Raw genomic sequence first — 22,224 nt, 5'->3', positions numbered from 1 at the left:
TATACAGTTACTGGGCTATTGGAATTAGTATACAAATTTGTGACAGATATACCAGTAATTTGACTTCCTGTATTTACAAGTAAAGTTAAAATTGTTTTTTAGAAGTCCAGAAGGATTCTTTAAAACTGTTTATCTGTTTATTCTTTCTATTTGAATAGTAAGTTACAGGTATTGTACCTCTGTATATATCAGTAATTCATTGCGTTAACTACAAAAACATTTCTGTGGCAATTGAACTACTCTATGCACATTTCACTTTTTTGGTTTACCTTTGTTGATGGTGAGAAAATGAAAATATGGATGCAATTGCTCCTTAACTCAGGTGTCTGAAATCTTAGTCACTTCTACAGCTTGCATCTCTATTTACTTTTTAAATAGGAGTTTGGTTTTGAGCCAAATAACTTACTATAGTCTGTGTTACAGTCTTTCTCCCATGACAGATTGAAGGAGTATGGTGTCTCCTGGGATTTGCTTTTGGTAGCCTGTTTCTTTTTTTAAAAGCAAAATGGGGTTTTGTAACTGTTATTCATACAAACATAGCAAGTGGCAGGTGTTTATTAGTAAGTTCCCGGTAGGTTGGTTAGCTTGGACTCTTGTTAGTTGCTATGCTTTTCAGTTTGTTTTGTTTTTTGCTTGGTTAGTGATGAGTTACCTTGTCAAATTAGGCCTGTGAGGTATCTTAAGCTTTGTATTATGAGGTGGAAATAACTCACTAAGCTGGCTGTGTAACATTCATGAATGTGTTAACACCCTAGTAACTTCTTGATAGAACATCTCTTATTTTGCAGTGTGCAGTGTCTAAGCGTCACCTTCCTTTAGCTTAGCTATTTTTTCCTATCAGAAGCAAGTGGAAAACTTACACTGCTTACATTTCTATCTTGTAGCTTATTTTATTCAGCCTATTTTGAATTACCTATTACTAATATTTATATAAATAAATAGTCTTGCAGTATTTCAAGCTGCTAAATTACGAAGTACATAATTTTGTTTTAAGTATATTAAAAACATAATTAGAAAAGCAGTTGTATGGATCAATTGTCCACCACTAATGAGGTATCAAATAGTAAGTCAATATAATTCCTATTATTTTGTACTTATAAAGTGGTCATAAAATCCTGATTTAGAGTGGGATTAGGGTATAGAAACCTCCATAAAAATTTGGTAGCCCAGAAGCACATCAACTTCTACCTTTTATATCCTTATGCTTATGGCTTCTGGATCTTTAATTTTATTGAGGGTGTATAAATGGGTTTGAATGATGTCTGAGGCTAGCCAGGTTATATATATATTTTTAATTTTTTGTCCTGTTTCTTAGATAACATTTACATGATCTTGAAACAATATTCTGGTTTATATTATTGTTATCTTGATTCTGAATATTTTGCTTTTGAAAAAAACAGGAAAATGGGGTGAATATGGGTTATAGGTTACACTGTTGTTACTGCTTGTGTTTCGATGCGAGCACTTAAATATTTTCCCAAAATAATGTCTAGTAAGTGTTCCTTCACCTTGTCCTTCTAGGCCACTTAGATAATGCCCCGAGTCTCCTCCACATGTTTTCCATCAGTTTGTTCTTATTTGATCCCCAAATTGCTTCTGTCAAGTGTTTGTAAGTTATGAGTTGGATTTGATTGCTTTAAAAGATTTGAAAGTGTTTCCAGTAGTATTGCTGCTCTTCTCAATTTCTATGTTTGAAGAGAAAAATGAGTCCTCTGAAAGTACTTGAGCATCTTCTAATAGTAAATTTGGCTTAGTCCAGAGCAGTTGTTGTATCTACTGTGTCCAGACTTCCCTCTGAAACACACACAGACACTGTGGAAAGCTGACTCCAAATCAAGTCCCAATTAATTCCTGCTCGTATACATCTGGTGGCAGCTGATGAAAAGCTGATGTGAGTGGGATGCTGTAAAGAGCATTAAGACTCCCAGAGTGATGGGAAAAGGGGGGAAAAAATGACCACTGAATTTATAGGTATAATGTTAAGGGGAAGGGAGATGTACACACGCACTATTTTTGTGGAAACTGAGATGGTAAATATACTTTGAAGAGCTGAGTTGAGAATTTATGTTGGAGACTTACTTTTATTGAAGAATAGCAGCCTCAGTACACGGGGGAAAAGATAATCAAGTGGGATCGTGGCTGGACATACTCATACTGCTGAAAAGTGGACCTGAATATAATGCATGTGTAACTGTGAGCAGCTTGTAGATATGAAGGCTATAGTAAATCAGTCACAAAGCTGTGCTGGAAATCTTTTGTGACCTAGAGCATCTATTGGGGTTTTATTTCTGTGTTCTAAAAGTATTCAGACGTTGAGTTGAAGATGCTGATGTGACCAAAGGATTGCTGTAACGGTCTGCTAAAGAACTAACAAAACTATGTTAAGTAATGCATATTGAGAATATATCTTTTTTACTTGTGAACCAGTCCCGTTTTTTCTTATTATTTTAATTGTTTACAGGTTTCCATATGCAACATGTATGAAAATATTTGTTAAATTCTTAACTTGGTTATGTCATACTGTGATATTTTGTATGATTGGTGAACTTACTTGGTTTCTTGAAAGAACAGAAAGTGCAGTTGTGAAGTTTGCCTTCTTAGTAACTAATATTTGAGAAATTTCTAGGTTTCTTTAACAGTTTCAATTGTTACCCAAGTTGGTTGTGTGTAACTGATATAAATTCACAAAAGAAAGTAGAATGAGTTGGTGTTACTCTGGCTGAAAACTGTAGGCAGACTTTTATAGCTAAACCAGATCTTTGATTTGTTTACCTTGATAGAGGAGGATAGAGGGGTTAAAATAGCACAATTTGCTCAGCTAATCATGCAGTTTTTCCAAAACTTTGTTTTCAATGCTGGTTTTTGGTTTAAGTCATAAAGGGTGTTTTTAAATACCAAGAGTAAGAACTTGGCAAGGATTTCGAGCCTTTTCTACCTCTCATTTAAGGTATGTTCTGTGCCACATACCTTATAAAGGCAGGCAAAGGTAGCCTAGTCAGTAGGGCACAAGGCTGGGAGCTCCAACTCCAGCTTTGCCATTTGCCTGCTGTGAGTGGAGTGGGCCGTGGGCTGCTTGTACTTTTGCCTTCCCTCCCAACCTACGTATGCATTACGTATTTAGGCTGAGATGCTGAGGGGTTATGGTTCTTCTATTGTACTATTTCAGTGGGACTTTGGGTGCTACTGTTTTGGATAATGGTATAATAGATGTGTGATTTGGGATATAATTGTTTACAGTCACTGAGGTAGGCATCCAAGTTGTCACAGTAAGTCCAAGTGCGTTAGCAATGTGGCATACTATTGTAGTTCCGTGTTAGTATAGAGTATTACAAATATCGGTAATAAAGTGGTTGGCGTTCGTAACTACAAGGAGAACAAACTTGCAATCCTGATATAACTTATGTTTTAAAATATTTTTCCCTCCCTCATAAGGCTTTGGCAGCTCAACTACATCTGGGTTTAACTTCAGCAATCCCGGCATCACTGCATCAGCTGGCCTGACGTTCGGAGTGTCAAATCCTGCATCTGCAGGCTTTGGGACAGGAGGGCAACTTCTTCAGCTGAAGAAACCTCCAGCTGGAAACAAGCGAGGGAAAAGATAGGTGCCCCTTTTAGGCAAGGGGAAGTGAATCAACTTTGTTCACCTGAAAAGTCTATTTTTCTAGATTGATGCATTAATTGAATTGCATCCCAGGAGATTTATAAAGATTTTGCTACTTTTCCCTAGTCTGAAATACAAAAGGAAATCATATTGAACAGCTATTTTCTTGTGAATAGAAACCCGTTTATGTATTTTTATTTTTGGCCCTAGTTTTAGAAATGTTCTATACTGCATTATTATTAAAGAATCTTGTAAAACCATTTATTTAACCTAATGTTAGTAGCAGAATATTTTTTGTTAATAAGCTTTATACCATATGAATATATGCATATTTGGTTTTTTGTACAGATAAAATATATTCTAGTACAAATGCTAGAGTTCATATCTTCTGTTCCTGGATATGGCCTTTAAATCTACTTCAGGGTCTTTTTGTGTATATGGATGTAAATATATACAGTACAGCGCACACATACGTGTGTATGTATGTGTATATATGTATAAAATACAGATGTGCAAACCTTGCCCCATAGACAGGTCTCCTTTTCTTTATATGTTCCGTTTCTCCGTGTTGCCCTGTGGTCCCATTTCTTGATGTTCCTAAGAGTTTCAAATAGTGGGTCCTGGGCTTAGTCGTCATTGCTGGTTGTGTTTTATTGTTTAAGACCAGCTAAAATACAATGTTTACTATCTCATAAAGTTTGGTAAGTAGTGGTTAGTAGCTGGATTTATTTTTAAACCTTTTTCTTGACCCACTTAGCAGCCAACTCTAAAAAAGGATCTAAGATTGACACACACATTTCATAGGTAATGTTTGCAAACTGGTTTTGTTTTTTTCTCCTGAGCTGAACAGTAGAGTTGCAAGATTTCAGCTGAAAGCTCAGGGTGCCACAAGGTCTGTGTGCAAGCAGGGAGTTGTTGAGCTAGTTGAGTTTTTCACTGCAACTAGGGGAGATAGGATATGCTATTCTAATGGAAACCCAAATTAGCTGTTAAAACCAGAGTTGATTCACTAGTTTCTCATCAGCGCTACTAGCATTGACTTTCAAGAAGTTGCGTATCTGCTTTCAATATGAGGTATAGCATGATAAGTTGCTGCTAAAGAATGGAGGAGGAAAATGATGTAATTGGAGGGTTAAAGCTATTGCAACAGTAGTTTATGTATCTTGCATATTACATCATAGCTTGTTATGCTGCATCTCCAATTTGGTGTGCACTGAAAATACCTGGGAAAACATCTTGAGGAGGAGGTAATAGACCAGTTGAATCTTTGCAAATAAAAGTAGAGGTTGAAGTGTGAACGTGGAACTTTGGAGCCAAGTTGCTTTTTATGTAGAAGATGTTTTGTGTATAGCATGCATCAAATGAATATTCACAATCATTTTCACAAAAGCACCTTTTTTTCTAAAACACAGTTACAGTGCATAAGATTTTCTAGTACCAGGTCATTTGCTTTCTGTTGTTAAAAGCGTTACTACCATTTTGTATGTTTTAGAAACAATGTCTGCATTCAGCAGTGTTTGCTTTTTGACAAATGTTCAGTTTGTGACTTGATCTGATAAAACTAAGGGAAACAGCAGAATTCTTCACTTTTGTACTTGTATGTTATTGCATCTTTGTGAGAAGTCTCTTAGGAAGGGATATAATGTGGGTTTTTTAATGTCTCAGAATAATAAAGCTTACAGTTTATTTTGATTTCAACATTTTTTTAAATTTTATTGGGCTGCAGTCAAAACCGTAATGTTTATTCCTTTGTTATTGCTTTTTTTGATAGTTAATGTGTTAAACCACTGGACTCTCTTGTAATGTATTAATTTGTGAAACTAAAATTCTGTACTGTTTGTCCATATGTGCAACTTACCATTGTGCAAACAATAAAACAATAATGCTGTGATCCTTGTAATACACATTTGCCTATTTGAAAGATCATTTCCTGCTGTTCTCCTGTGTTATGGGTGAAACAAAAATGTCATCAGCTAATATGTAGAATTGTTTTTCCTAGAATTATAGTGCAAAATTGTTCTTGATGAAGTTAGGGCCTTGATCTCTGGATTGTAAGTGGGAGAGGTATTGTATTGCGGGTTTGTCTAGAATCTTCTCAGAGTGCGCTGTATACATCTGGCTCGTGCTGGAGCACAGCACTGGGTATGGCTTTGTAAATTCAAAAGCAGTCTGAGGCTCCTGGGTCCGTGTGTTCTGTTTCTTTTCACATTAAGGCAACAGTTATTAATTACAGTTATTAATAACAGTTATTAACAGTCCTTAAATTAGCCTAAGTAAAGAAGTGATTATCTGACAGAATAATCACATGCTGTACTAGAAACGAATGTTAAAATGGGATTTGAAATAATTAGATTCCCAGAATATTGACTTGAATTTAGCCATGACAGGCCGGGCCGATGGGCCGAGGCCAGCGGTGTGAGGTTCAACCAGGCTCAGTGCCGGGCCCTGCCCGTGGGTCACACCTGCCCCAGGCAGCGCTACAGGCTGGGGCAGGGGGCTGGGAACTGCCCGGTGGGAAAGGGCCTGGGGGTGCTGGCTGACAGCCGGCTGGGCATGAGCCCCCCGTGTGCCCAGGTGGCCAAGGGGCCAGCAGCGTCCTGGCTGGTGTCAGAAACAGTGTGGCCAGCAGGGCCAGGGCAGTGACCGCCCCTGTACTGGGCACTGGTGAGGCCGCACCTCGAACCCTGGGGTCAGTGTCGGGCCCCTCGCTGCAGGAGGGACGTCGAGGGGCTGGAGCGTGTCCAGGGAAGGGCAGCGGGGCTGGGGAAGGGGCTGGGGCACAAGTCCTGTGAGGAGCAGCTGGGGGAGCTGGGGGTGTTCAGCCTGGAGAGGAGGAGGCTGAGGGGAGACCTTATCGCTCTCTGCAGCTGCCTGAAGGGAGGGGGTAGGCAGGTGGGGTCGGTCCCTTCTCCCAGGTAACAAGTGACAGGACGAGAGGAAACGGGCTCAAGTTGCGCCAGGGGAGGTTTAGAGTTTAGATTGGATATTAGGAAAAATGTCTTCACAGAAAGGCTTCTCAAGCACTGGAACAGGCTGCCCAGGGAGGTGGAATCGCCATCCCTGGAGGCGTTTAAAGGACAGTGCAGATGTGATGCTTAGTGACATGGCTTAGTGGTGACTTGGCAGTGCTGGGTTAACAGTTGGATTCAATGATCTTAAAGGTCTTTTCTAACCTAAACTATTCTATGATTCTATGTCACCTTTTGTTTCCAGGTCATTCACATTTTCTTACCTTTTTTTTTTTTTAAGGTAGTAGGGTTTTGTTAAACTTCAATATTTGAACAATCCTTCTGACCCATTTGACTCCTGTTGTTATGAGGTTTATTACTTAATGCCTTTTTTACTCAGCCTCAGGGATTTAATCTTTATAACTCATCACTGCAGTTGAAGTGCCACAGTGAGGAGGTGAGTAGGGTACGTGTTACTTCGATAACTTTTTCCAAAAAATGGTTTGCTTTCCATTTTCTCACCTTTTAGAAGTAAGGCAATTCTACCTTATGAACAGGTTATGATTAAGTTTGGAAGCTTCTACAAACTAGAAAAGGTTCTGGATTGATTTAACTTTTATTTGAGTATAGATCTGCCCCCACCAGAATATCAGGTCAATTCTGTTGAACACGTGCATGGAAAACTCGGAATACATGCATACTCCTGTCCTAAACAGGTCAACAGCTGAACGGGCAAGAGCTATTTTTCTTGTTTGTTCAACTAGTGTTTCACAGACTGATGGATTTCCCTCTTTCTTTTCTCTTCAATGCAGGTGTCGCTCTACAGCACGTGCTTGGGCAGCAGCAGGACAGCAGCTTTCTAGAACATTGTGTAATTGCTTCCAAAATTCAGTTCTGATTAGAGGCTGGGCAAGAAATCCCTCACTGGCTCTGTGTATTTAATGTGGCTCGTTGTGGTAAGAGGATATGCTTCAGAGGTGATGATCCCAGTCAGAAAGGCAAGCTAGGATGAAGAGGTTTTGATCAGATGCTATAGCGTGGTAAAAAGGGGAAAAACACAGACTTGACAAGTATTCAAAATCGAACTATTTATTATATGAAACTTGAAATTCTGAAAAATACCATGTACTCTTCGTAAGAGAAGAGCCTAAGTTCTCACGCGGGGAAAAAAACCCAACGGGCAGTTGACTAGATTCCCAGTTGGGTGAAAATTTGGGGAAAAGAATATGCACAAACTATGTACAGCTGAGTAGCTAAAGCCAGTCTGTTAACTCCATGGTTAAGTACCTAGGTAGAAGCTACTCTAGACTGAAAAAATACAGAAAACCTCTAATTCTGTTAAGTGTTAGCATTTCCTGGAGGTTTGGACTGCCTTTGTTTCTTCATCAACATACACATAAAGGAATCGAACCTTTGGGCATAAACACTTCTGCTGTTGTTCAATCCAGGCATAAGGCAAGGTACATGTGATAAACGTGTCCCTACATGTGATAAATGAGTCCTTTTCCACCTTTTGAAAGGTGGAAAAAATGTCCACCTTTCAAAAAAAGACTTGGAAGGGCTGGGCCCAAAGGCTAAATGGTTGTTAGGCCAGCACTGTCCTAGTCCTTAGTAGCGTGGGGACATCATCTCTGCTGGAGATGGATGGAGGTGTGGTGGTGAGCATACCTGTATCTTACCAGCATGTCGCCTTTGTTGATTTGTGCTCTCCAGCGTGTTGCCTCCTTTATCCTTAACAGCAACACCAAAGGTAGCTACGGTCGCTCTGATTTAGCATTGGGTTGGACCAAGTGAACCTACAGAAGTGACAGCAAAAGGAAATGTGCTAGCCTGAATGCCGTGGAAATGAGTCTTAGCATTATCTCCGTTTCAAATAGGAATGGTCTTTTCTTCCTTTTGCCTTTTATTTTGACCGCTGACTAGAGGAACTGGTGGCTGGCTGAAGGAACACGCTGCAGCCAACGTCACCATTGCTTACCCCCATGGTAGCAGTGTAATGCTTAAACAAGAGTAACTTTCAACGAGCAGGCAGGTGTTCACTTACCTCCGGCAGCCAAACCAGAAGTCAGCCTGATCCCCAGGGAGGGTGAGACCTGCTTTGGCCGTTAGCTAAGCTTATGCAGTACAGACCACAAGGGCAAAGCTCCTACTCAATCCCCTGGTAGTAAAGTGAAGTTGATGCTGAGCTCTGCTCTGCGAGTAAAGAGGGAAGGCTTTTAATGTTGTTTATGTTGGCTTCAGGCATGGTAATGCTCTGTCAGTGCCAACAGCAACCTCCTGCCTGTATCAGAGATGTGCAGAAGTGGCTGGAACCACAGGGAGGCTGCGGGAGCTCGTCCAGATTGCCCCATGCAGGGCAAGAATTGTTGTACTGGAGATGTAGGTCTAATGCAAATGCCTGTTAGCTTGAATTTATACTTTGTTAGTAACAGTATTTAGCTAGAAATACTTTTCTGTGTAATTTGTCACTTTACACTTGAGAAGTATCACCTTCCTCATCACCTCTCCCCACGCTTTATTTCTAGTGCCACAGCAGCCGGTACAGCTGTTATTTGTTGCTCTGTCATGGTGATACCCGCGCTGTGGTGATGACGGGGTCTGCCAGGCTTCGGAGCTGCTGAGCAATACTGGGGCAAAAGGCATGCTTGAATAAGATCGTGGGCTCAGGCAGATGGATGGTGATAGCATTCCAGCAGTGACAGAAATAGTAACGTTAAAAAACAAACACCGTTGCAGAGTGGCAGATGTATCATTTAAAATTACCTCTGAGAATTTGGGGGGGTGTGGGGATTCCAAAGCCTCATTGCTAGGTTATATCATCTTTAAGGTAAGTTGTATTTGAGCTGTGCTATTGATGTCAAGTCAAATAGCAATGATGCAAGCAGATAGTCTTTTTACTTCTTTTGTAAGCAGTATAAAAAAAACCTTGATCTAGAAAATGTTCCTGTAAATAATGTTTTGCACCAGGTTGCTGATTCTTGCTCATCTGCACTAATAATCAGTATATAAAATCTAAAACTGCAAATTAAGCTGTAGTAAGTCCTGTTAAACTGTACCAAGAGTAGCAGCACTTTTTTTTTTTTTTTTGTCCTCACCTGCAGCTCATTAATCTTACTGTTCAGGCAGCAATGTGGACTACAGCTGTATAGTGATGCTACATTCACTATGTGGTGCCTGAATCCTTGTCTTGTGCTATGGTATTAGGAGGTGAGCAACAGTAAATTTGTTTTGAAATTATCCTTAGTCCTCTCTTCCTCTATTTGATAAAATCTTTATGCTTTATGCTCTGCATGGCATAAATGGGAGTGTGAATATGGAAAATCCTTGTACTTCGGGGATTTTCTTCTTTTAATGGAAATAACTTTATAATAATGATACCTTGTCAAATTGGCCTGTCTCACTGGGAGGGCAGGCTGTGGGAAGATGGATTTAGTCCACAAGAAGTAATTCTTTCTCTCTTTTTGCCGGGGGGGGGGGGGGGGAGCTAACATTCTTTTCTTCTTGCTAGTGGCTTGAGTGATCGGTTAGAGCAGAAATTATAATTCAGTTAGGAAACCCCTTTCAAATTGAAGATGTGCACATCAGCTTTTTGTCCAGGCTTTTATATATTCTAACAGCAATCCGTTGTGTCTGCAGTAAGTGGGAGCTCCAAAAATCAATATACTAAGATGCCCCAGGAGAAAAGCATGACAGTTGTATTGATCAGTGCCAAATAGTTGGAGGACGATGCTAGCAAACTCCCTAAAGCCCTGGTCCAACAGGGCTCAGTGTTGAAACTGGGGGAAGTTTTCTTAGAAACAGTCTCCTCCTTAATTTGTTGCAATCTTGCCCTGGTGAATTTGGAAGGTGATGTCCCCCAGCAGTTACAGATACCGTTACCTGGTCACCTCCCTTCAGCCTCCATCCTTTAACCCCATTATCGAGACACGGGTGCATTTTGGAGCCAGACGTGCGATACTGGAGGTGTCTGCAGCAGCTATGATAACGTGGTGCCAGCGCTGATGTCTGCTGTCAGTGCTGCATGCACTGAGGCAGCGAGCACTGATAGCAGAAGCTGAGCTCTGCACATTGATGTGCTTGGTGTGCAGATTCACAGGCCCAGCCCCTGAGGTGTGCTAGCTTCATATAATTTCATTCAGTTATTTTTGCACTCCTTTGACTCTTTCTGTGAGGGTTTTGGTGTTTTTTCTTTTTTTTTTTTTTTTTTTTCCCCTTAGGTCATCTTGTTCTAATTATTTTCCAGGAAATGAGAGCCAATAAAAGAAAGCCTTTCTGCTATGAATACATGTGTATTTAAAAATGTAGATATTAAATATGTTCCCTAAGCAGAAATAAAAACCAGTCCAGCTTATGCAAGTAATACCACAATCAGAGTAGCAGTTTGGGCATTTAAATATACTGATAGTGTTTAAATAATACTTATCACAGGTACAGCTATACTAGTGTAAAAGGTAGCTAATAACCAGGGCAGGAGGAGAAGGAAACCCTAGTAAGTTAAGCTCATATATTCTGGTAAATATCCTCATTTGGGAAATGACATTAATATAACCTGTCAGTAAGGACTGTGCTCTTAATTGCAACAGTTCTCCGTACAAACCCCTTCGTGATGGTGCTTTAATAACGCTACCCTTCCCACCAGCTTCACATGGGGGCAGCAAGGCATTGCTTTATCGGCAGGAAATACGGGTTTACCTGAGAAGCAATTTTGCCAGGATAAATGTACGAGATGCAGGGATTTCTGACTTCAAGGTAATTTGTTTGGAAGTTCAAAAAATCCACCCCAAACGACAAGACAAACAGTTTGTGTGGGTTTTTTAAATAACTAAACCCCTACATACTCAGCTTGGCTTTCGGGTGGGAATTGATTCCATTACTTTGTATTACCAGGAAGAGGAATCTAGTGATGGAGTACAAACTGCTATAAAATCCAGCTCTGGCAGTAAGCATGGCATGGCTTTTACGTGCCAAGTAATCTAAACAATAGTACCATGATGATGAATTCTAGCTTGTCTCTGGGAGAAAGGAGGGAGAAGAATTCAGGTTACAAGTTTTCATTTACACTTCTGATTTGCAATGTTGTGGACACAACTGCAGAGCCAAAGGAATTGCCAAGTTTCGGATGAGGTTACAATATTGTTTGACAGTAATGATGTAATGGTAGATAGACTAGCTAAATGTAATGAGAAAGGTACATAGAAGCCTGTCTGGCATCCAGGGTTGGGCAATGAAAAGCAGGTAAACTCACTTGTACCCGAGTGACTGGGCTACCAAGAATGAATATCCCAAAGGAGAAGAGGAGGCGGCATCCACCCAACATCTAAAGTTTGTCTCCAGTGAGTCAAAAGAAAAAGGGGATAGGAGTTGCTGCGGGTTCTGTGTGTCTGTTACCATTGAAGGAGTGTGGTAAATCTCAGAGCATGGGTTGGAAATGCAACAGGAAAAGCAAAACATCCCTAACAGCAAGAGCTGCTTACCCGCCCACAGAAGCTCACGGCAGCTTGGAGAGTGGTGTCGCAGGGTTTTCCTTTTCCCTGCTCTAAGGAGATTCCAACAAAAATAGAGATACAGAACAAGGTGACAGGTCTGTGTTCCTGCTTTGTCTTGGAGAATTTGTTAAGATGGACACCCAAGTGGGAGAGGCACTGTTGTTTCTTGTTACAGTTTCTTCCAATTTGTCCTGTCTCTTCTCCCCTTCCTGCCCACAGCCAGCCCCGACAAATGTTTGTGGTACCACACTGTGACCAGTTCAGCAGCTCAGACTCAAGGTGGGGTGTCCTTGTTTTCCCCCCTTCTGAAGTGGGAGCTGTTCAAGATGAAAATCGTGCTTTTGTATTATCCCTCTTTTCATGCCTTTCCTATTTATGATGTCTTTTTTTGATGTAGAAGCAGTTGCATTTGCAAGGAGCTTTTAGCAAACGGGGCCTGCAAACCTAAGGAAAGCAAAGCACCGCGCTCTGAAGGCACATACTTGTGAAAAATTCCCATCTGTAGAGGGATTGTAGTAGTAAAACAGAAAAAAAGCCTTTGTTACAATAAGGACAATACCTGTCAAGGCAGTGACTGAATGAATCTACAAGGTAAGAAGACACCGGTCTGACACAGTCATTTAAGCATGTGGTGGCGATTAACCCACAGCAGCTTGGCCTGCAAGGATCAGCATCCTGGTCTGGCACTGGAACAGGGGGCTGTGTCACAGCTCCGTGCCCGGGCGTGCAGCTGTGTGGTTATCACTGCCATGGCCAGCGCAGTGGCTGGACACTGTGTCCTGGAAAAGCTGTACGGTGCTGTAAATGTACTTCCTCCCTGTACTGCTGCACAGGCAGCTTGCAGTTCAAAGCATCAAAAATGTTACGGAAAATGCACTTTTATCAGTTTCAGACGACTAACAGAAGTAATTTTAACTATTTTCCTTGCTTTGAGAAGATTTTTCAGGAATCACAGAACAGTGTGAGAGTTCTTCAAATGACTGAAATAAAATGTGGTACTTGCTTTCCTGGGATCATGCATTTGGCTTAAGAAGGGCAAAGAACATTTCTACTGTGCCAAAGGCCTCAGAAAACTACACCTGGTAGAAAGAGTAAAAATTCAACGTTCTAGAAAAAAATAAAGCAAAGAGTAGAGATTTATAAATGATGTGAGCATTACTGAATATCTCTAGGCTTTAAATATTTGCCCACTCTAACATATATATGATGTTTCAATTGTTTCTAAAAGCTGAATGTGATCGTTTGGATGGGACCCCGTGAGCTTGGTGTCCTGTGTGCTCTGGGGCCTTAGTGATGGGTTTAGTTCATGTTGAAATAGATTGAGCTAATGTTATGAGGTTGCTAGACACAAGAAAGTGTGTGAGAAAGTTGCAGAATAGAAAAGATAGTTGCTATACAGATGCATTTTTGCATATTTTGGTTTGGTGTTGGGGTTTGGTTTTTTTTTTTTTGGGTTTTTTTTTTTTTTTTTTGTGCACTTTAAATTATACAGATATTACCTGATTAGCTTGTAAAGACAGCTAGAAAAAAATTCTTTATGCTGATTAGTCTTGCTGAATATGTTCTAAAGCATTTTGCAAAGTGCCAGATGTTTTTAAGTTTTACAAAAGCATCATGAGGTGTGCTATTATCTCTGGTTTTACCCAGACAAGCTGAGACAAATTCTGAGCTTGAATATATAAAGTACCTGTTACAGGTAATCTCGGCAAGGGATCTGGTGCCGGTATTTTGTTGCGATCAAGGGCTCCTGACTGGGAATACAGGTGGGCTAGACAGGTAGAAGAAGCCTTATCTTCCAGAAGTGTGTTACTGCTGTTGAACGAGATATACCTCCCCGGGGGTCAGTGCAACCATGGACGTGAGGGAGGGGGCTGGGAAAGGATTTTGCCTGCCACGTACAAAAGAATCAAGAAGCTGCTTTTCCTATTATAAAAACGCCAGCCCGAGCCATGGGTGATGACAATGGTCTTGTCGGAAGACCTCTGTGAACGCACGCGTTTGGCGGTGGCTTTAGCTCCTTCCCCAGGCGCCCCCCGTCCCTCGCCGCTGACCCACACACGGGGGAGGGGGGGCAGTGGGTGCTGTGGCACTGCGGGCCCAGGGTATGGCATCTGTCGTGGGGCGCCCCCCCCCCCCCCCCCCCCCCCCCCCCCCCCCCCCCCCCGGCAGCTGCTGCTCGGGTTTGGGACTGGAGCATCGCCGGCTCCGCCGGGAAAATTCCTGCACGTTTCTGCCCGTTTGTCCAGCCGGGTCGATACGGGCGATGCAGAACCTGTCGCGCCGCAATCCCGCTTTTCATCTCGGTAACGACACGCTTTCCCAGAGCTCCGGGTTCCTGATCCCTCTGAGGTGCGGCGGGAGACGCGTGGGAACCGCCTCGGCACCCAGCCCGGCCGCGGAGGGGACGGGGCTGGGAAACAACCGCTGCGAGCACCGGGGGGGGGGGGGGGGGGGGGGGGGGGCGGGGGAGCACGAGGGAATTAATTACCTGGGCCGTAATTTGACCAGAATCCGCTGGTCCAGGCTAATACCCCTGCGGAAGCCTGCTGCTGTCCGCGCAGCGGTGGAGGGAACAAAAGAGGGAGATGAAGGTGGAGGGGGAAGGACCGGTGTGTTGTTAGTGAGAAGCAACGATGTAATTGTAGAAGGAAAGTTTGAAAAAATGAGGGAAATAAATAAACATAACGGTGCGGTCACCTCCCTCGCAGCAGGATTTAAGAACAGCACCAGGGACCGGAGCTGCCCGGTTTCTGCCTTTTTCAATAAAAAGACGCGGTTTCTCCCTCGGTGGCGAAAGTTTTGGTTGGCAACACGTGAGCCGGTTTCCAGGAGAGCGAAACAACAAACTTCCCGGCCGCTGGAGCGGCTCGGGCGGGCTGGAAAGCGCATCCCTGCGCCTTGGCGCTGCCGCTGCGCTGGGAGGAGCGGGGAGGCAAAGCCACGGCCGGGGGGCGGGCCGGGGGGCCGCCGCCCGGGGGGCTGGGGCTGGGTCCGGCTGTACCCCTCGGCGGGGAGCCCGCCGGGCCGCGCCGCTCTCGGAGGGGGTAGCGGGCCGCCCCCCGGCGGAGCCCCCTCCCGCGGCGGGCCGGGCCAGCGGTGCCGCCCCGTCGGGCGGGCGCATGCGCACGGGGCCGCCACCGCCTATAAGGGCGGGGCGCGGCGACCGCCCCCCCCAGCGGCCGTGGCGGGCGCGGCGCCGGACGGGGCGCGCTGCTGGTCGCCCCCCGGGCGGGCGGGCGGAGGTCGGTCCCGCTGCCGCCTGCTTCGCCCATGGGCGCGGCGCAGGGCCGGGCCGCGGCGGCGCGGCGGCGGGGAGGGAGTCGCGAGTAGCGGCGCCGGCCGCCCCCCCCCCGCGCCGCTCGGCCGGTCCCTCCCGGCGGTGGCGGCGGCTCCGCACCCCGCGGGCAGCGCCGGGCATGCGGCGGCGGCAGGACCCGCGGCGAGACTCCCCGCAGCGCGGCGGCTGCACGCCCCGGGAGGCCGGGCGGCGCGGCCCCGGCGCGGGGGGGCTCTGACCGGGCGGCCGCCCGCCCGCCGCCCCCTCGGCGGCGCCATGCGGGGCGGGCGGTGCTGGCTGCTGCTGGCGGCGCTGGGCTGGCTGCTGCCGGCGGGGGCCGCGGCCAGCGGCGAGTACTGCCACGGCTGGCTGGACGGGCAGGGCGGCTGGCGGGACGGCTTCCAGTGCCCGGAGCGCTTCGACGGCGGCGACGCCACCATCTGCTGCGGCAGCTGCGCCCTCCGGTACTGCTGCTCCAGCGCCGAGGCGCGCCTCGACCAGGGCGCCTGCGACAACGACCGGCGGCAGGGCGGCGGCGAGCCCGGCCGCCCCGGCAAGGATGGCCCCGACGGCGCGGCAGGTGAGGCGGCCCCGGCCCGGCCCCCGCGGGGTTGCGGCAGGTGAGGCGGCCCCGGCCCGGCCCCCGCGGGTCTCGGCGGGCTTCCCGCCGCCCTTTCCCCCCGCCGCCGGCCCGTCGTGGGGCGGAACGGGCGGCGGCGGGGCCGGCTGAACCCGTCCGCAGCTGCTGAACGGGGGCCGGGGCCCCACGCGTGGCGGCCTCTTTCTCCCTCCCCCTCGCTGAAAGTCCAGCCCTGTCCCCTTTAAAAGGGGGCGACGCCGCGTCCCGGCGGGCACGGGCTCTGCCCCGCTCCGAGCGGGCTGCTCTGCCCCCCTCGTGGGAAGGAAGAGACGAATGGCCCATACGAGCCAAACAAAGCAAGCAAGGTGACATGTCGGAATGACTTCTGGCCGGGCCCCCACTCTAATTGTGGGTGTTCTTCCCACTCGGGAGCCCCCACTTTTTACAAGATTAACTTTCAAGGATAAACTCTACCTTTCTGCTGCTGTTTGAGGGATGCCTCGCGCTTGCCCAGCGCCCTCGCTGCCGTCCGCACCCGCTGAATGCACTAGAAGTAGCCTGAAGTGATGTTATAATTAGGACAGATTTACTCTCAGAAAACTTGCCTGCTGCAGTCTGTAGCAAGTGTGTGCACCTGCTCAAGCGCTACTCCAGCACCAGGCGCGGAAGTAGAGCCGATTTTTTGCAAGCCTTTTGTTTGAAAAGCGCTAAAATTGTGGGAGAAATGGGCCCTTTTGCTTATAACTTGCTCCACCCAATTAGCTGTGCAAGGAGTTGGTCTGACAAGCAGCCAGACAACCCCCCTTTTGCAGTTCTGAGAACAAGGCATTTTTCTTGACAATTCATTTTCTTGGTTAATATTTACTGGTCGGCAGGTTTGGGAGCCACAGCCATGTGCTGGCACTGGGTAACTTGCAGGAGGGGCAGCTGCTGTGCCAGGGCTGCCTTAGCGCTGGTCAGGTAGAGCTCCACAGCCCTACCTGTGCCTCGGCACTGCCAGGTTTCAGCGGGGATGATGAAGCCCAGGCTTGTCGTCCTGAGCATCCGCAAGTGCTAAAGGGAGGCACCTTCCCCTCATTATTCCTGGATATATCCATGCAGATTTCTTACAGAGGCAGAGGAAACAGCTTTTTCCCTGGGAATGCAGAACAACTGGAGCCCAGGTCTTTCCAGGGATGGTGTTCACCATCTGCCTTGTCAGGCCTCTGACCCCACCACTGAAGCATCACCCACGCTTTATGCTCCCACCCTTCACTCTTTGTGCCCTGATGTCCCTTCTTTAAGCCTTGCAAGGAGTGATGCTGCTCATCTGCTGGCAGTGAAGCTTTGGAGCATGGAGCTGTTGCCCTACCACCTCCCCCATGGTTTCTCCCTGCACCCAGAGCTGATGGGACGAGCATCTGGCTGCTCTGCACCAGGGCTGCAGGGTGGCAGAGCCCCTGTGGCTGATGCCTGGTCACTGCCTGGCTGCCTCCCTGTCCCAAGGGGTGACAGCACCAGAGAGGGCTGGTGCTGAAGTGGGATGTGATGCAGCACTGGTGTTTGACTACCCTGTGCTCCTCGACCAAAACCCAGCGTTCTCGTGCCGGATTTTTCTAGTAGGGTGTATCAGAGACCCCATCTGGTAAGGTGTGGAGTAGTGGTTGATGCGGTCTAGACCACCATCAACAGCAACTAGCTGTCCTCCCTCCAGGCAGGAGCAGTGGCCTTGCCTCCCTGCTAGTAACTTTAAAGATGCTTTTGGAAATGCTAGCCATTGGCTTTGGCAGCCCTTTTCATCTTGCCTGTGTAAAACGCTCAGCTGCCCACCCAGCTTTTAGTGCTCACCCTGCATTGACCTGTGCTGGGGGTGGGGGGGCTTGGCTTGGGTGAGGGGGGGAGTCTTCTGCCAGAGCTGCTGAGGTTGGTCCTTGCCCCCCCAGTGACAATGTTTTCCTTGCTGTTGCAGTGCCCATCTACGTGCCGTTCCTTATCGTTGGATCTGTATTTGTTGCCTTCATCATCTTGGGGTCGCTGGTGGCAGCTTGCTGCTGCAGATGCCTGCGGCCCAAGCAGGAGCCCCAGCAAAGCCGAGCCCCTGGGGGCACCCGCCTGATGGAGACGATCCCCATGATCCCAAGTGCCAGCACCTCCCGCGGCTCCTCCTCCCGCCAGTCGAGCACTGCTGCCAGCTCCAGCTCCAGTGCCAACTCGGGGGCCAGAGCCCCCCCGACCAGGTCCCAGACCAACTGCTGTTTGCCAGAAGGGACCATGAATAACGTCTACGTCAACATGCCAACGAACTTCTCAGTGCTGAACTGCCAGCAGGCTACCCAGATCGTGCCGCACCAGGGGCAGTACCTGCACCCCCAGTACGTGGGCTACGCTGTGCAGCATGACTCGATGCCGCTGACCCCTGTGCCCCCCTTCCTGGACGGTTTGCAGAGCGGCTACAGGCAGATCCAGTCTCCCTACCCGCACACCAACAGCGAACAGAAGATGTACCCAGCTGTGACTGTGTAGCGCTGACGCCTTCCTCCCCCTCCACACCCGGCAGATTTTAATATCTAAACTGAACGAAGGAGAAGTGCTTCCTCGGAACGAAGCTCCCAGAACATCACTTGTAAATAATTCTGAGAGGCTCATGCATGTCAGACAGTGTTTATAAATTTATTTTCATCGGGGTCCATTGCCAGAAACTGTAGGATGATATCTCTGAATTAACGTTGCCAGATACGCTCTCATTCCAGTGCGTGATTTATGGCGGTAAAGGATTACGCTGAAAATGCATATGTATTTCAGATCACTGTACTTGCAAGATAAATGCTGGAGCCATTAAGTGCCCTTCAGGTATGACATGGTCAGAAGTATTTGCCTAATTAATTCGTAGAAAGAGTTTTGTTACACTGCAGAAGACTGCAGTACTTAAGAAACCTCTTTTCTCCTCTCCCAGCTCCTTAATGACGTTTCCCATTGCTTTACAGACAATCACAACCGAGAGCTGAACAGTGCAATCCCTGTGTGCTGGGTGCTGGTACCAGCCCCTGTGGCTCCTTACACACCCCACCCCCACCCCCTCCCCATTTTGGGGTGAAATGCCATGAAAGGCTTAGTCTTGCAAAGACCGATTTTCCTTGTCCCTGGTATTTATGTAGGAATTGGAAGAGCGTGAATTATTCAGCTCTTCCTTCCAGTGCACTTGAAACCCTTCTTGATTTGGTTTTATCTCGAGATCAAGACCCAGTAGTGGTTTGCACAGACTTTATCTTTGTGAACTTTTTAGCAAAAACAGGGTACCAGGTGCTTGCTCTTCCTGATGCTCAGCAAAGCTTTTGGTACAGCTAGCGGCATCTGAGCAGAGACTGTCTTTGTGGAGAAAGGTCGCGCTGTGACTCCAGGCACGCCTGCTTTAACCTCACTTCCCATGAAACAGTAAACCCGTGTGACTGCACACGAAGCTGTCAGCCCTCAACCCTGCTTGTGGTGGAGTCAGACCGTAGGAAAACGGGCTCTTTCCTCCCCCACCAGCCTGCCCCAGCCCTGCTCCGGCGCTTTGCACTGGAGCTGGTGGCTCTGACTTGCTTTGTTTCAGCTGGGGAGAAATACCTCTCCCGGCTAAAGATGAGCAGTGTGCTGGGAATAATTGGACTGTGCTAATTGTAATATATCACCCTGGATGCAACAAACTATTTAAGGCTGGTTTTGTCTCTTAAAAAGTCGTAGATCTCTGCATTTCCATCCCTTTGCTCTTCAGCCAAAACACTGCAACAGAGGACTGGGGGGCATATACCAAAAGTGGGCGATTAGTGTAACCAGACCAGAGCTGATAAAAGGTTTCTTATTGTCTGATACTGTATCAATATGTAGCAATAACTGTGATACTACTATTTTTTGTATGTCTGTTATTAAATTACACATAGGTGCAGAAGCACTGCCAGATCCAACGGTTTACTCATAAACATGCCACACACAGGCAGTCTGCAGCGGGCTGAAACGGTTTGACGACTGACGTAGGAAAATGAATAGGCGGTCTATCCCAGGTCTGCTGTTCCTGGCCGTGATCGCCCATCCAGCATGTAGGACCTGGACAGAAAGGTTGGCTTACGAGCCCTGGCTTCCCCTCCAGCCAGGCTGGGCGGCTTTGGCCAGGCAGCGCCCAGCTGCTGGAGGTGCTGGGTGCCTGCACTGCCCACACCGCTTGGGGGAACTTTAAAGGCAGTACGTGCACCAGCGCTGGGTGCTGCCAGGCTTTTGAAGGACCCAGCGTGCACTCGGGTCTCGTGGGGATGTAGGGTTTTACCTGCCCACGTTACAGCTTGGTCCCACGCTGACCTTGGAAAGCTGAGCTGGTGGCAGGCGCAGGGGCTGGCATGCCTGCCTTCAGCTGCTGCTGGCTCCGGCAGGAGCTGGAGGTGCTCGACCCCAGGTGAGACCCAGTCTGTAACTGGTGGCCAGACGGCAAGCTTGTCCACACCTGTGTGATCTTTTCTAACTGTGAACCAAGCCAGCTATTGCCCCCGCACCAGCATGCACTGCCTGCCTTGCATCTGCCCTGGCAAGGACACCTCCTCTGACCTATGAAATTCAGGTGAATCTCTTTGTATATTGTTTACTTGTTTAAAAATAAAAGAATAAGTTAAATTTAAATCTGTAGAAATTAATTTACAACTGAAGGCAGAGAAATCTGAGTTGTAATAAAAGGAAGTTTGTGAGATGTCGTGGGGTTCTTTTTAAATGTCATGTACAATAATGTAAAACTAATGTTACCATTTGATAGAGCTTTTAAATCTCTGAAAGGGCACTTGCTTTAAAGTGTTTCTTACAAACGAAGAAAAAAGGCCCCTTTGTTTCTTAATAAATGCTTTATGGTGTGACTTTGTTTGCTTTGTTACAGTTTTTTTTCCCCCTCAGTTTCCTCTGTCTACAAGAGCCCATCTGACCAACCCAGTTTTCCAGTCCTGGCAGAAAGCAAAGTTTGGCTTTTTGGCTGTGTTTTTAAAGAACAACAGCAAAACCAACAATTTACATGGCTGAGTGAATGGTGGGGCACGTCTGAGGGTTTGGAGGGAAGGGGAGCGGGGAGAGGGCACCTCAGCATCAGGTGCGCTGGGACGCCTCACGTCCCAGTGGCCGCAGGGAGGTTGGGGGCCAGTGGTGGGAGCAAGATGGGTAGAGCCATGGTCCTCTCCCTTTCCAATTAATGCCAAATACTCTGCATACATACAAATCTATGCATACAAAATACACATTTTCAGAGAATTTTTGCTTACAATTGGATTCACAGTTACTGAGCTATGCACTTGAAATACTTTGCTGGTAAGTGGCTGTGCTGTTCCCCACCTCCCTCTGCACAGGGACCCTTCTCACCTGAGCAAATGTCATCCTTGTGAGACAAAAACCAAGCCCCCTTGTGCAAGGGTGCATAACGCAGACTGGGACAAGGCCGCTCCGCTTTCACAGTGATTGCTCCCTCCTGCCACTGGTGATACCAGCACTGGCGCTGCCAATGCTGCACCACGAGGGCAAGTAGGAGGGCGGCTGGGGGAGCAGGAAGGGCATGGATGGGAAGTTGGGCTTTCTCAGATCTGCACATTTATGACTCAAATGAACAGGCAAGAACAGTCTGGGAAGAACATAGCCTTGGCCAGTCTGTATTGTAGTGCATCCCAAAATGCTATGTATGGCTTCCTGGCATTTGGGGGAGGTGAAGCAGCAGGGCTGGAAGCAGAAAGCTGGCAGGGAAGGAGAGGGGTCAGCCATGGCTTACAGCAGATTTGCTGAGGTGGTGAACACTTTGCAGCAGGAAAGGCCAACGGTTTGTGTCAAAGTTTTCTCTCATCTTTTCACATGGTTTGCTTTTTATTTTTATATTTGCTTGTTAGGTTTTTTCCCTCGGTTGAGAGGGGTAGGATTTTTCCTGCTGCAGATGGTGACTATGGATGGCATGGGGAAAGAGTGTGGAAACCAACTCCGTGCAAGCACAAGTGGTGGTTAGGAAAGGTGCATTTACTCACCTTGTAGGCTACAGTGCTAGCTGAGACCAGGATCTGTTTGGTTGCAACTCAGAAGGAATAGTCCCACGTACAACACAATCACTGGACCCGCCCGGCACAGCGCCGCTGCACAGCAGTGCTGTGGCAGCCCAGGGACGGGCTCGGACCTGGGACCAGGATGGGCACGGCAGCTTCCAGGTCCTACCAATGAACATGCATCTGTTCCACAGGAGAGCTGATCTTCTCCCTTACAGTGTAAGAGCCAAAAATATGAGGATTAGAAAAAATTGCAGCCACACTTCTAAGCCTGCTGCGTGGCCCATAAATACTTTTTTAGCCTTATATGGCTACAGAGTGATG

At 47.0% G+C, this 22,224-nt stretch overlaps 2 protein-coding genes across 4 annotated transcripts in view; both read left to right on the top strand.

The window, feature by feature from the left end:
* Positions 1–5,492, top strand: part of NUP58 (nucleoporin 58) — a 35,647-nt gene extending 30,155 nt beyond the window's left edge. For both annotated transcript variants that reach the window (XM_040583443.1, XM_040583442.1), the window contains exon 16: positions 3,433–5,492. In XM_040583443.1, the coding sequence (XP_040439377.1) occupies positions 3,433–3,602 (170 nt within the window). In that variant the 3' untranslated portion in view covers positions 3,603–5,492. The remainder of the gene's footprint in view (positions 1–3,432) is intronic.
* A 9,727-nt stretch (positions 5,493–15,219) lies between these two features.
* On the top strand, positions 15,220–20,745 carry SHISA2 (shisa family member 2). 2 transcript variants are annotated; one of them, XR_005826479.1, is made up of 3 exons: positions 15,220–15,892; positions 17,841–18,721; positions 19,792–20,745. XR_005826479.1 is itself a non-coding variant. In XM_040584460.1 (2 exons), the coding sequence occupies exons 1-2, from the start codon at positions 15,589–15,591 to the stop codon at positions 18,392–18,394; spliced, it is 858 nt and encodes a 285-aa protein (XP_040440394.1). In that variant the 5' UTR covers positions 15,220–15,588; the 3' UTR covers positions 18,395–20,745. The 2 variants fall into 2 exon arrangements, 1 of the variants encoding a protein (XP_040440394.1); XM_040584460.1 differs by having other exon boundaries at positions 17,841–20,745.
* Positions 20,746–22,224: the final 1,479 nt, after the last annotated feature.

Source organism: Falco naumanni, chromosome 2 (assembly GCF_017639655.2).
Source record: "Falco naumanni isolate bFalNau1 chromosome 2, bFalNau1.pat, whole genome shotgun sequence".
Classification (NCBI taxonomy): domain Eukaryota; kingdom Metazoa; phylum Chordata; class Aves; order Falconiformes; family Falconidae; genus Falco; species Falco naumanni.
Note: the sequence above shows the minus strand (reverse complement) of the source record. Positions and strands in the feature narration are given on the sequence as shown.